The sequence below is a fragment of the Catharus ustulatus genome, chromosome 13, assembly GCF_009819885.2.
Source record: "Catharus ustulatus isolate bCatUst1 chromosome 13, bCatUst1.pri.v2, whole genome shotgun sequence".
NCBI classification, from domain to species: domain Eukaryota; kingdom Metazoa; phylum Chordata; class Aves; order Passeriformes; family Turdidae; genus Catharus; species Catharus ustulatus.
The window spans coordinates 1,726,011-1,741,022 of record NC_046233.1 but is presented as its reverse complement, the minus strand read 5'-3'; the positions used below and the strand labels follow the sequence as shown (position 1 = coordinate 1,741,022).

The window sequence follows — 15,012 nt, the reverse complement described above, 5'->3', positions numbered from 1 at the left end:
TCCATGGACAGGAGGTTTCTTGGAATTAGAAGGAATTCTGCCAGGCCAGGAGGCCACAGAACACAGGGAAATAAATGAGAAACTGAGGCTGTCTCAAACTCAGATCATCTAAGATGGAACAACAGAGAGCAGAGGAACCCAGGCTGCAATTTTGGATTTTCAGAATGACTGGAGGAGCCCAGCTCTCAGAATCAAGAGCACCAGGCAGTCCTTGGCACATTTCTTTAATGAAATTTCTTCACATCATAATTTCTTCACATTTGCAAACTCTCTGTTCCCAGGCTGGTTTGTTTTGTCGATGCAATTGAGGAAGTTTATCTGTTTATGCCATTTTTCTCTTTTGTTTTTCCTTTCTTCCTCTCTGAAGCTCGAATCTCTCGTGGCAGGAAACACAAACAATCCCTTGAAAAAGAGCCTGGGATGGGAAAGGAGCCAGGTGGGCAGGGGATCCCACCCAAGGCAGCAGGATTCCCTCACTCAGGAGTGTAAGGACAGGTGAAACTCTGTTTGTTTTATACTCCAGGGTGGTATCTGAGTGCACAGAAGGAGCAGGCACAGTGTAGATTTGCTCCCAGGAGTAGGCAGGCTCTAACTGCACATCAGGTGCACAAACAAACTTTTGTCTTAAATATCCTACAAAACCCAGATTTTTGGTGTTTTGTGAAGGCCTTAGACAGATCAGAGAATCCCAGAATATTCTGAGTGGGACAGGACCCACAGGGGTTGAGTCCAGTGTCCCTGGAGGGATCAAACACAGCCTCGGTGTGACCAGCACGGTGCTGTGGCCAGCTGAGCTGAGCCAGGTGTTTCTCTCCATCCCAAAGAGCTGTGTGTCACTGCCAAAGCAGATGAGGAGGGGACCCTGGCCATGCTCAGTCCCCACACAGGCTGGGCTGGTGCCACTCACACCTGCCAGACTCAGGAATTGAAGTTCCATGGATGTTCTTCAGGTGGAAATTCAATTTCATCACAAAGTGTCACAGCAAAGGCCAGGTGAGTGTCCCTGCTCTCACGGGGGCATTGCTGTGCAGCACTGGGGTGAGAGAAATGGGGTGAGAGAAATGGGGGTGAGAGCAATGGGGTGACAGAACTGGGGTCACAGAATTGGGGGTGACAGAACTGGGGGTGACAGAACTGGAGGTGACAGAAATGGGGGTGACAGAACTGGGGGTGACAGCACTGGGTGACAGAACTGGGGTGACAGAACTGGAGGTGACAGAAATGGGGGTGACAGAACTGGGGGTGACAGCACTGGGTGACAGAACTGGGGTGACAAAACTGGGGGTGACAGCACTGGGGGTGACAGCACTGGGGTCACAAAACTGGGGGTGACAGCACTGGGCGCTTCACAACTTTTTTCTTCTTTTCCCAGTGTTTGGCCCCCCTTGGTCACTGCCAGCACCACCTTGCTGCATCCACAGGGCTGTGCCAAACCCACTTTGCATCTCCAGGTAAAACAAAACATCCAAAAGACTGAGCTGCCACCCAGAAAGAAACGAATCCATTCTTTTCCAAGCTTCTTTCTTCCCTTGTGCCACGAACTTAAATCCTGCTGGAGCTGGTAACAAGGCACCTGGTGGAGGTAAATTCTCCTCCCCAGTGGGGACAGGGACACAGAGAGGTGACACAGAGCCTTAGCAGAGTTGGTGGGGACGTTGTGGAGGCTCTCAGAACACGGAATCCTCGAGGACACTGCCGGGGAGCCCCTCGGCCAGGCTGAGCACCTCGGTCTCGGTGGAGCTGGTGCAGGTCCGGGCTCTCTGCAAGGCAAACAGCCCTTGGAGCTGGGGCTGGGAGGGGGCTTGGGCTGGGGGACAGCTAGGAGTTCAAACTGGGGCATTTGGAGAGGGATTAACCCAAAATGTTCCATGGTTTAGGAGCTCAGAGGCATTGGATGATTCAGCTTCTGGCTGGAGCTCCCTGAGCTGCTCATCCTCTGTCCCTCCAGCCCTGCACCCCCAAACTCCCTGTTTTACCACATTTTACCACATTTTACCACATTTTAACCACATTTTACCACATTTTACCACAGTAGCCACCCCTCTGTAGCCAAAGACAAAGAGCCCAGGAGGAGCACAGAATCACAGAATCATTAAAGCTGGAAAACACCTCCAAGATCATCCAGTCCAACCTTCAGTCAGATCCCACATCACAGAATCCCATCACAAAGGGCCACATCCAAAATCCAAGAGGTTTTTGAACAATTCCAGGATGGTGACCCCATTTCCCTGGGGAGCCTGACCAGGGCCTGGCCACCATTCCAGAGTTTGAGGAATTGTTCTGAATTCACCAAAGCTCATTTCTGGGGCCACATCCTGCCAGAGCTGCACAAACAAGTGCAGCAGAAGAAGCAGCAGCAGTGGCTGAGCTGCTGGGCAGGGGACAGAGGGGACAGAGGTGACAGAGGTGACAGAGCAGGTTCCCACAGTGCAGGGCTTTCGTCACCTCAGCCCTGTTTACACCCAATTTAGGAACTCAGTGTTCCCCACAAACACCTTCCCTGTCCCTGGTGACCTCAGCAGGGTCACAGCCTCTCCTCTCCTTGTGGTGCCAGCACAGCCAGCTCCCTTGGAATAAAGACACTTTTTTAAAAACAAGGCAGAGCTGCTTCTGAGAATGTGAACCTGCCTCTGCAAGCTCACATTTTCTAGCTGCAGCATTAATATTTGCTATTTCTCATATTCTTGTTGTGATGCCCCAAGCTGTGCTGTTTTACACCATTTAATTAAAAACAAACATTATATGATAATCTTTTAAGCCTGTTTCCTTGACCAGACCATGGAGTAAGAACAATATGCAAAAAATCAAACCCTGTTCCAAGGGGACAAAGGAAAATCAAATTGCTGAGCAGCCCTTCCCCTGAGCAGAAAATGAGGGGTTTATCTTATCTGTAAGATAAATGTATTTATCAGAAGTAACAGAATGTAGAAAGGCTTAAGTCCAGCTTAACAGTAGGAGCAAAACATTTTGAATTGTTAGGCTGAACAAAATCAGCTCTCCAGGAGTCACCCAAGGCAGAGCTGGGGACAAACTGCATTTCCTGCCTGAAATTCAGTGTACACAACAAAGCACTGGGCAGCAGCACTTCATCCTTGTGCTGGTTTTTAACCCTCCCCAAAACACAACATCTGCAAACAAAGCCAGATCCAGAGCTGCAGCAGGCTGGGACCTGTCCTGGGCAAAGGGAGCACGGGGACAATCTACTACAGCAGTGGGGATGGCAAAAACAGCCTCAGGAATTGCTGAATTCAATTTATTCAGTGGCCATGGGGGTGGACTTAATGGTCTTAGAGATCTTTTTAAGATTTAATGATTCTATGACCCTCATTGCTCTCAGCCTTACAGGGAAAAAGCAGCACACAAACACAAGCATTCCTTTTAGTTAAAAATAAAATAAAATGAAATAAAATGAAATAAAATATAAAATATAAAATATAAAATAAATATAAAAAACCAAAATAAAATAAAATAAAATAAATATAAAATACAGTAAAATAAAATATAATAAAATAAAACATGATTTTACCTCGTAGTCAATGGGGAAAGGGTCCCAGAATTTGTTGCTGGGCGTTGGGATTGGTGGGAACAGTTTTCTCCAGATGTGGTTTCTGGAAGACACAGCAGTGCAGGGATGTGAGAGCAGCTGCTCCTGGGGGATGAGGGACCCAGGGCAATAAATCAAGCAGCAGCACTGGCCAGCCCTAGGAGCAGCCAGGTCTGCCTGCAGCACCCCAGTCAGGGATCATGGTCCCCACTGGTGATGCCTTGGGCTTTAGGTTTTTTATTTTCCAGAGTCTCTGCAGCTTAGTGTGTAACTCTGAAACTTCATGAGGGGTGTCAGTGAGTTCTCTCCACAGGGCAGTGACCAAACAATTCCTTCCCAGCTGGAGAATCAAGGACACCCAGTACCCAAAAATCAGAAACAACAGCAAAGGGAAAGGGGGAAAGTCAGGGGGCTGAGACTTCATAACCTGGGGCTGTGCTTGGATAATTGACCCCAAGATGAACCAAAACTTATAAAAGTGTAAAACTCGTGCCCAGGATCCATCTGGGATTTGATTTGGGTGCAGCCCTGGCTGGGCTCTTGCCGTGCCCAAGGTGAATCCTTTCAATAAATTACTATTTGATCCTTTCAATAAATTCCTATTTTATTTCTTTCAACAAATCCCTATTTTATTTCTTTTGCTCTGTCTGTTCCAGGTCAGTGTTCTGGGCCCTGGGGACAGGCAGGTGACAAGGAGCAGGTGGGTGAGGCTGTCCCCAGCCTGTCCCCAGCCTGCATCCCAAGCAGTGCCAGGGCTCTGGGGCTGTCAGCAGAGAAATGAATTGCTCTGAGCTGTCTGCTCCTGCTCCTGCCCTTCCCAAGGGCTCTGCTGTCATGTTCCCCCTTTGGACAGCCAAGTGCCTCGTGCTCAGGCTTTGCTTTTGGACATAAACTGCCAGTGCCTCGTGGCAGGAGAGCAACCACAGCTAATTGTGTGCCTTGGGAGCTGGGAGCAGGCAGGGCAGAGCACCAGGGATGCTGCCAGCAAATGGTTCAGCTCAGAGCTGGAATAACTCACCCTGTGAGCCTTCCCTGCCTGGGGTTTGTGATAGCAGGGGCTGCAGAGGGAATTTTCCTTGTCTTTGATACATGCCAGAGCTCAGACCTCTCATTCCAGTGCCAGAACACTCCAGCCCTGGGTAGAGCCATGTCCAAAGGGGCAGGTTTTAATGGGAATTTGGCCAGAATTGGTGCCCAGGGCTGTTCTGGAGGAAGCAGGGATGTGTTCAGGGTGTGGGGCTGCTGGACCAAGGGCAGATCTGCTCCTCATCCTTTACTTGGTGACAATCCCCCTGCCTGGTGTCTGCTTAGTTCAGAGCTCATCCCAGCTCTGGTTTTTACCACTGCAGTGCAAAGAACCAAACAAGAGCTGGTTCTGCTTGGAACTGGCGTGTTGCTGTTTGCCAATAAAAGATTTTGATGGAGCCATATCAAAATTATTTATTTAGGCAGTAAAAAGTGTAAATTCCTCATCACTTCTGGAAGGGGAGTACTCAAAGAAGAGTGCACAAATGCCCATGAGAAATAAGAAGTGTGTCCATGGGGGCTGCTTTGCCCCTCAGGTCCTTGCAGGGAGGAGTTGCTGGGGTGATGCCCTCAGAATGGCTCTGCTCTTTTTTGGAATTTACTGAAAAGTTACAATTATGTCATTAAAGATTGTGTCAAAAAGCACCCCAGGTATCTCTGTCTCTACACAGGGTAAGGCACAGCCTTTTTCCATCATCACTGCTTGGTCCTTCAGGCCTTGGACACACCCCTCGAGCCTTAAATCAGCATTTCAGGTTTTGTGCTGTGTCTGTCTCTCTGAAATTTCCACTCTTCCCACAGGCTGTGACATGAAAAGGCCAGAGATAAACACAGAGAAACCAGCAGGAGAAGAAAGTCTCCTTGCTCTATGATGGGATTGAGGAAATATTTGTTTTAGCTCTATGTCAGAGTGCCTCCTCTGAGTTTCCCAAAGCTGCTCAGGGATTGCTGGGGGTGCAGAAGAGGGGGGTATCTGGATGACCACACTGATTTTGGGGAGCAAGTTACTGACTCCATCCCCCTCTGGGCTGAAAATGTCATTCCTGGGGAGGACAGAAGCTGCTCCCTCCTAAAGGCAGAGAGCAAACCAGGAGAAATCCAGCTGTGGTTTTTATCAGGACTAACCCCATCAGCCTCTGCCCAGAGAGTCCCAGAGGGGCCCTTTGCCTTGCAGCACTCCTCCCAAATGGTGGGCTTTATCCCTGCAAGTACACAGAAAAATTTATAGAGCTCTTTGCTGTAATGAAATTCCTTCTAATGGCTGCAAATCGCAGGAAACCCGAAACGATTCCGTGGCTGGAATTGCAGAGTGCACTTCATGAATTTTCAAGAGCAGTAAAAACAGAGAGTACTAATGAAACTGAGATCTAGGAAACCTGCTCGATTTTTCTTTTTTTAATATCTGCAGGTACTACCCTGTGTTTCATCTTCTCACACTCCCCCTGCTCCCAGGGCTGAGGATTAGAGAAGGAGAGGAGCAAGGAGCAGCAGGGAAGGATGGAGTAAGGTGAGCAGCTCCACAAAATTCAGTGTAGTGGGGTGGTAAAATTTTCATCACATTGGCAAAGAGAGAAAGTAATGAACCTTTGGGTGCTGGGGAATTTTATACTGGAGAGAAACTCCTGGAAGCAACCCAGGTTGAACCTGAGAAAACTCCCTGAAATTTGGATTAAAACCATGACATGCTTTAGTATAACATCTCCAAGTTGAGTAGAATTGTACCCTGGATTTATTTCTCCCCCTGTATGTGTTCCAGGATCTCCAAAGGGGGTAAATGCAATATTCAAATGTTTGCAGAACTCCACAGGAAAACCTGGAGCAGGGTGACTGCTGCTAGCTGGTGTTGGTCCTGCTGGCCCAAAGAGAGAGGACAGAGCTGGAGAGATGCTGAGCAGGGAAAGACTCCAGCTCCAGGGAAATTAAGCAAAAGCTTGTGACATCTCCCCACACTTGTTGAATACTCAGTCCTGAGGTTTATTGTAATAAAAAAAAAAAAATTAAAAATACTTACAATTTGCATATTACAGCAACAAGCAGCAATGTGCAGGACAGGGACACACAGAGCAGAGTGAGAACCCAGGTTATGGAATTCTCCAGTTTATTTTGTCCTGAATTTCAGGGGGAAAAAAAAGAAATTAAATGTATTATTTTAGAATGTAAATATTATATTTGAATGTAAATATTATTTGAAATATGTTGAGAATTTTAAAATTGTAACTCTTTGCATTCAGATCACAAATTAACATGCAGATTTTGAAGACTTGGTACCTAGAATAAGAAATGAAATGCAGAGCTTCAAGGAGAGTTTCCATGGCACTGAATTTCTGATTTCAACAATAATTTTATTTTATTTCGATGTAAAGGAGAGAAAAGTGGCTGAGAAAGTGGCAGGAACTTGTAAGGAAAAGAAAGGAAAACTCCTTTCCATGAGAAAAAACTGAATTAAGTGGTCCTGTCCTTGGATGTTGCTGAGATTTAAATAAATTTTTAGGGAAGAGCAATTTTGTTTTGCTGTGTGAGCCAGGTGGGGAGGTCAAGGGGATGTGCTGGAGAAAGGAGCCAAAACACTGAAAATTTGAATTGATGACACAAGAGGAGAAATGTAGTAAACAGGAGAGTATTTTTGAGGTGAAAACAAGGAAGTGAAGAAACTCCAAAGATAAGAGCAAAGGAGGATGTCTGAGCACAAACAGCTGATAACGTGCACTGATAAAGGAACTGTTATTTCCAGAACAACTTGTTCAGCAAGCAGGAAATACAAAACAGAGTGGGGCAAATGATCAGGCTCCAAAGATGCTAAAATCATCTTTTTTCCCCCAACATTTAAGGGGTGAGATCATTTCAATAAATTAAATTCAAAGCCCTGTTTGCCTGTTTCCTATTAAAATTCAGTGAAGTTGGCCAAGCTCCTCAATAGGCAGAATTTGCTCCCCAGCAATGGGGATGACAAAAAGATGCTAAAATTTTTTATGCTCATTTTTTCCCTTCAGTATTGAAGGGGTGAGATAATTTCAGTGAATTAATGGCTGACATGGTCCCTCGTATTTATTTCCAGCATGAACATCACAATGAGGGCAGGGAAACACCTGGAAAAAAAACCTGAAGAGCTGCAAGAAAAGGCCCTGAATTTCAAACAACCTCTGGAAATATCCACACAGCATTGCCTACAACCAAGCAGTTTATTTAGAATGGCATGGATTTAAACCCCCTGGCCATTAACATTTTTCCTTCCAATCCCACTTTTCCTGTTTGCTATTAGAATTCCAGGATGCTGCAGCTCCCCAGCAATGGGGATGACAAAAAGATGCTAAAATATTTTTATGCTCATTTTTTCCCCTTCGGTATTGAAGGGGTGAGATAATTTCAGTGAATAAAAGGTTGACATGGTCTCTCATATTTACTTCCAGCATGAACATCACAATGAGGGCAGGGAAACACCTGGAAAAAAACCTGAAGAGATGCAAGAAAAGGCCCTGAATTTCAAACAACCTCTGGAAATACCCACAAAGCACTGCCTACAACCAAGCAGTTTATTTAGAATGGCATGGATTTAAACCCCCTGACCATTAACAAATCAGTTTTTTCCTTCAAAACCCACTTTTCCTGTTTGCTATTCGAATTCCAGGATGCTGGGAAAATGGGAATTCTTACCCACAGCAATGGTTTCACTCCAGTCACTCCAGACCCCCCTGGCACGACAGATGTGGTTGTGGTTGGCCCTGACCCTGCTGGCGTAGCTGCTGCTGCCATCCACCCGCAGCTGGAAGCTGTTGGAGGAGATCCTCAGGATCTGGCAGGAAAACAATTTGTGCTGTTAGACATTGATTCAGTCCCAGCCATTCAGAAAAAAACAATTTTTTTATTGTTTTTATTAAGTGTGAACAGCTGGCCTTGCTTTGGAGGTAAGAGCTCCATTTTTGCAGCTCTGTTTTTACAGGTGTAACTTCTCCCAGCACACCAATATTCCAGGGAAAATTCCTGGAAAATGCCTCATTTTTTTCCATTCTTCCTCCAGATTCTCAACACAGCATTTTCAAGATGGTAAAAAAACTGTTCTGAACCCAGATGCATAAACTGGATAAATCCAATTTTGCTTTCCCAAATTCCTTGGGGATGGTTGAGCATTGAGGAGAAGAGGAAGGAAATTCCAGCTGTAGAGGACTGGGATGTTGGATAATTTTGGATGCTGGAGGAGCAATTACCTGCTTGTTACCTGACTTCAGGTTGATGAGATAAAATTCATATTCAAAACATTCCTCATGGAAAGGAGAAATTGGCTTCTCCCACGTGGCCAGGAGATCATTTTGCTCCAGGGATATGCTGATATTTCTGGGAATATTCACTTTCTCTGCAAAAAGAAAACTGTACTGGTGAGTTATTTATAGAGGCAAGTTGAAATACTAAATCTGAACATTTTATAGCCTGATAGTGTTTCCAACAAGGACCTATAATTATTGAATTTATTTCCCTTTTTGGACTGAAAAGATAAGGATTTAGGAGGAATAACTACATTGCTGGTAATGGTTATAGGAAAACAGCTTGGAAAATCCACTTAAAAGTTTTGGAAAATTACATTACTGGGGAAAGAGGAATTTATTAAATGAATTTCCACAGAAGTATTAAATTAATCTTAGAATAGTTAGAAAAACTTCATTTACAGGAAAAATAAAATGCAGATGTAGCCAGAAAAATTACTGAAAAATGGAAAAAAAATCAAAGGAATTCAGCTGCTGTTATGGGGATGATTTCTAAGAAGAAAATCTGTGATTTTTTCTCTGATCTGTGATTTTTTAAAGAGATCTGTCATCTGCTTACCAAAAAAGAAAAAGGCATGGAACTAATGAGGGAAAGTAAATTATTTGTGTGGATGAAAGATGACAGACAATCATTTTATTCCATATTCTAATGCCTTCCTTTACAGGACAGGGTTAACTTGAACACCCCATGTCTTACTCCTTTTAAAGAAAATTAAGGGTAATAAAAATTGTGTTTTAAGGTAGATTGACTAAATCAACTGAAAATTAAAATTGGAAATAATGCTTTGGCTAACAAACAGAATAACTAATTGCCTTTACTAGCTTTTAGTTTTGCCATTCTACAATTTAAAAGAGATGATTAAAATCAAATTTAGCTAGAACAATCCAGTTATTTCTTGCAATTTCCTTAACATGGCAATGCAAAATCAACACATCCTTTCCCCTGCACCAAGAACCACTCAATCCAACAGGCTTTCCCCACATTTTGACATTGTTGATATTTATTGAATGTATCCCTACTCACCAATGGCATTTTGGTTAAATAAGTGCTGGAAGGGTTTGATTGCAGCACGCTGGCTGGAGCCATTGATGTGAATGACAATGAGCTTGTCAATCCCAGCAGGTTCAATCTGAGTATTTGCAAATCTGCACCCAGTGCTCCTGCTCCTCCTGTCCTTGCTGTAAGTGGGGCATTCCTCAGTGTGTGCCTCATACCTAAATTAAAATGCTGGTGAGACAGGGTGCTCTGAAAGAAATTCACTGCTGGCTGCAAAAGGAGCAAAACCAACCTGTAAAACAGAAAATATTTGGTGTCTCCTGGTGCCCCTGGGCCAGGGAGCCAAGTGCAGCAGAGAGAGACATTGCCAAGGGTGGTGACACGAGTGACACAGGACACGTTGGTGACAGAGGTGTCTGCAGCACCTGGGGAGACAAGGAAAAAACCTCACTGCAAGAATCATAACGAGTTCCTGCTGCTGAAACACTGATCCCAGCTGGGGCCATCAGAGCTGTGTCTGTGCCATCCAATTCTCTCCTTTTCACACAGGGCTGTGGTGGGAAGGATGCAGGGTCCTGAGCAGAGTGAGAAAAGCTCACAGCACCCCGTATTTCATGTGCAACAAGGCAGCAAAGACCTCAGGGGCACCGTGCTGGGTTAACTCAGCCTTAGCAAGGCAGTGTTGGAACATTTTATAGCTGTTATTGACACTTTGCACCTCCAGATTGCACTCCAGGCTCCACTGCAGCACAGAAAGGTCTGGACTCAATCCTCGTGTAGCAGGTAGAGCAGAAAATGCTGTGGTTTTATTTTAAAGAGCTAAACCTGTCACCTTTTAATGTTTAGTGCATAGATTGGGGCAGAGCACAACATGCAGTCCTTCCATGGGTTCCAGAATAAAACATCCAGCCCTACCTGGGTTTCAGAATAAAACATCCAGCCCTACCTAGGTTTCAGAATAAAACATCCAGCCCTCCTTTGGGTTTCAGAATAAAACATCCAGCCCCTCTTTGGGTTTCAGAATAAAACATCCAGCCCTCCTTTGGGTTTCAGAATAAAACACCCAGTCCTACCTGGGTTCCAGAATAAAACATCCAGTCCCTCTTTGGGTTCCAGAACACAACACCCAGTCCTTCTCTGGGTTCCAGAATAAAACACCAGTCCTACTTTGGGTTTCAGAACACAACACCCAGCCCTATTTTGGGTTCCAGAACACAACACCCAGCCCTGCCTGGTTCCAGAACACAACACCCAGCCCTCCCCTGGTCTCCTCACCTGGCAGAGGTGGGAGGTTTACCTGCACCCAGTCACTGCTCATCTGGAGGTTCCCCTGCAGCAGCAAGGTCCTCACCCGTGCGGAGAAGCCGTCGTGCAGCGCCGCAGTTCGGACACTGCGAGTCCTGCCGGTGTCATACTTGAAATGAAAAATATCAAATAAACACCACAGGGCATGGGAGGAAAAATAACGACCTGCAAAGACTGAGCCAGACACTGGGCAGAGTTCAGTTCAGTGGGGAGCCAGTACTTAAATCCATCCTCAGGATGAACACTGCAGCTCCCAAGGCAGAGCTGTGCCCACAAGGATGGGGCTGAGAGGGAATCCCTGCAGTTCCCAAAGCAGATGTTTGGATAAAACAGAATAGTAGGGATTTAACCTTCTTAGGATCCTTGATTTGTTTTTTTTCTCTTACCTCTTCTGGCACGGGGCTCAGGATTTCCACATCGTATCTGATGGTGCAGTTGTTTTGTTCCTGAGCAGGGTTTGGCTCCCAGTGTAACAGCACCTGTGCTAGTGCAGACACTGTGAGGGTGAAGTTAACAGGTGGCAAAACCTGGACTGGAAGGGAGAAAACAGAAATATCCATGAATGTCCAATCAATAAATTGTTTAGAGCAATACCTGTTTGCAAGCAGTGAGCAGTACATGCAAATAATTTCATTTCAGTATTACACTCTCTCAACAGCTCCTTGTCAAATATTGCTAATATTTGACAAAAAAAAACCTTTAAATAACCAAAACTCCATCACATAAGTGTCTGTTAAAACTTAGCTTAAAAAATGAAATTTTTTACAACAGTTTCAACTGGAAAATTTTACTATGGCCTATTAGATTTGACTTGTTAATTAGAGTTTTCATCTTGGTCCCCGTTGTCACAGAGACACATAAGAAACAGGGCTGATGGAGTGATCAGCTGCATGAACAATTCTCACCCACATCACAGGACAGGGCATCGTGGGGGGCTTTCAACCAGAATGTTGACAGCCTCAAGAAGTTTCATGTGAGAGTAGAACCAAAATGATGAGCAGAGGAATTAAGCACAAATGAAGGAAAACATAAAAGGATGGGAACTATAATTTTAAATGACAGGGCAAGAAGGATTCCTGGAGCTGCCATGGAAATGAGGAGGATCTCAAGCTGGGGGGAATGTGAGCATATAAACAGCAGGGCAGTGAAATAATCAATCTGCTCCCCTCTAGTTCTTCAAGCCTGCCCTCCCTTATTTGCCAAATCCAAGGCAGCTGAGGGCCCCCAGCTCCCCTGGCAGTGCCCAAGGCCAGGCTGGATGTGACTCTGAGCACCCTGGGACACTGGAAGGTGTCCCTGCCCTGGCAGGGGTGGAACTGGAAGGATTTTAATGTCCCTTCCAACCCAAACCACTCTGGGATTCCATGATCAGCCCCCATTTCCTTCCTGTGATTCCAAACTTTGATGCCCAGGAGTTGAGTTTTCAAGCACACACATTGCAGTAGGAAAACTGCCCCATAATGTTGGCCCAGGAACCAAAAAAGCAGCCAGTTTCTCAGGCTGCTGGAGCCTGACAATCAGGCTCTTCAAAAAAAACAAAAATTAGAACACCTACCATATACATAACTCTACTCACAAAGTGTATTTTTTTAAAAGTATTGCTCCTCTATCCAATAAAATATCTGTAATTTGTTTTTCCACAATGTACACTATTTAAATCCATAATTTCCTTCAATAAATACTCTTTCTTACTCTTATAAAAAAGTCTCCATATTACTATAACCATCACACTCCAAAAACCACAGACAGTAACACTATAAAGGCTCAGAAAACCCCAACACAAGTTGTGTCTCCATCACTTGGGATTCTTTCCTCCCAAAGCAAACCAGGCACCGACTGAGGGGACATTTTGGGCCAGAGTTCAGTCCCTGGTGCTGGCCCCATGGCACTGAAACACTAATCTTAGAGAAATCAGGATTTTAGTTAAAAGTTAGAGGAAACTGGGCTTGAGATAGTTACCTGAAAGTTCAATAATTGATTCCTGTCAATTTATGTTTGCTCTGCTCTGCTTGCAATGGGAAAGGATGAAACTGGTAGGCAGGTCCAAAGAACACAAACAATTGCAACCAGAAACTCATTCTTTGCAAAAGTGGAGTTGCCCCAAAAGCCATTTGTATTGTCATTGATAGAAAAGGTCAGGGTGAGGAAGACTCACCTTACTTCCTCCTTCTAAGACCCCTCCCCACAAAAACGAGCCCAGACTTAATTCAAGGAGCCAACCACGCTGCTTAATTGCCATTCCAGCTAATTACCATGGGCAGTGGGGATGGGAGGGGCTGGTGTTATGAATATGGATTTGTTTGAACCTTTTGTCAATAAACAGACTCTGTGACCAGCTGTGATTGTGCAGTGTGTGTTAGAGGGTTACCTCACACTGCTGCCCAGCGCTGAATAAACATTCACTTTGGAACTTTAAATTGTTAGAGAGGCTTTGGTCTGTCACAGCTGAGTATCGGTGTTAGAGCAATACTCACATTTTGGTGAATCAGTGCCAGGGGCTGCTTTATCCACAGGTAGAGCAGTGCCCAGCACAGGCAGGGACCTTGGGCACCCAGCACAGCTCCACTCCTCACCTCCTGCTCCCTGGGGCGTGCTTGCTGTCCACAGGAGGAGCAGGAAAACTCTCATCCCACGGGCCAGCATCTCTGGGAGGTGGATGGGCACAGCCAGACATCAGCACATGAGCCTGGGCACCATTCTACAGGAGCTAAAAATGAACACAAGCCCGAGGTTAAACTCCCAAACCATGCATCATGATCCACGCCCATCACCAAAGCAGTGAAACTGCTGCCTTGCAGGGACCAACTCTTCTTTTCTTGCAGGATGTTATAAGTACATAACATATTGTTGACTTTTCACAACTATTGAAATAAATGCTATGTGTATAATGTTAAAATAGCTTTTTATATGTATATTGTTAAAATAGCTTTTCTGCATAAATATAAGGTTTTTTTTTTCTTCTAATAGCAAAAGTTAAACATTTTTTAAAATAGTATACTTAAACTACCCACCTAATTAAAATAACAGCCCATGAATGTGTAATAGAAACCCTGCAGCTGACACAACAATTATCAACACCCACTAACTGCAAAAAGCCAAAACCACCACCCAAATTAAAAAATAATTTAAAAAAATTAAAACCACAAGCCAAAAAACCACGCATGCTCTAAAAAAAACAAACCCAAAAAGTAGCCATGCTAAATAGTTCCCAAAGATTTTTACTATACAAAAAAACCTATAAATATGCAACAAGTTAATATATTATAAAGTGTATTTTAAAAAGTGTTCCCAAAGCAACCAGCCTGCCAAGCACTCAGCCGTTTTAACCCTTTACTTTATGTGTATCTCCTATTATCTTTTTATTAAACCTTTTAAATTTCACCAAAACAGTAAAACATGTTTTTCACACAGGAAAATGCTTCTTGTGGGAGTCAAATTTACTGTAGGTACCAATGAGCACATTTCATCTTGCTCCCTTTGCCAGCCCTCTCTGACAAGTGCTGGTTTCAAACCTTCACTGGGGATGTTCAGAGCATCCATGGAATTAGAGATTTCTCCATGGAAAGTGAGGCAGGTTCCTGCTTTGGCTTTGGGGAGAGTCCCATTTCCTTCAAGAGCAGAAAGAACCATATTTTTAGCTCCCACTCTGTATAATAGCTGCTTACTGGGATTTATTTTCTAGTTACTCCTCCAATAAAGCTCTCTAGACACAGCCACTGCTCACCTCAAGGCTAATTCTCCATTGTTAATTATTGGCTGTAAGAGAAACTGCTTTGTTTGTTTCTAATTTAAATGAACAACAATTTTTAATGCTTAAACCCAGCATTTTCCTATGGATTGTTTCCTGAATTAGTTGGAGGGAAAAAAAAATAATCTCTATGTAA

The 15,012-nt window shown here is 44.5% G+C and overlaps 1 protein-coding gene across 1 annotated transcript; it reads right to left on the bottom strand.

The window, feature by feature from the left end:
• Positions 1-1,667: 1,667 nt before the first annotated feature.
• On the bottom strand, positions 1,668-13,801 carry IL5RA (interleukin 5 receptor subunit alpha; the record flags this gene model as incomplete). Its single annotated transcript, XM_033071813.1, has 10 exons — positions 1,668-1,760; positions 3,527-3,608; positions 6,582-6,678; positions 8,222-8,360; positions 8,773-8,918; positions 9,851-10,041; positions 10,116-10,248; positions 11,099-11,237; positions 11,515-11,660; positions 13,702-13,801. Coding segments are annotated over 10 exons (1,266 nt in total), but the record flags the coding sequence as incomplete, so codon positions are not given.
• Between the last annotated feature and the right edge of the window lie 1,211 nt (positions 13,802-15,012).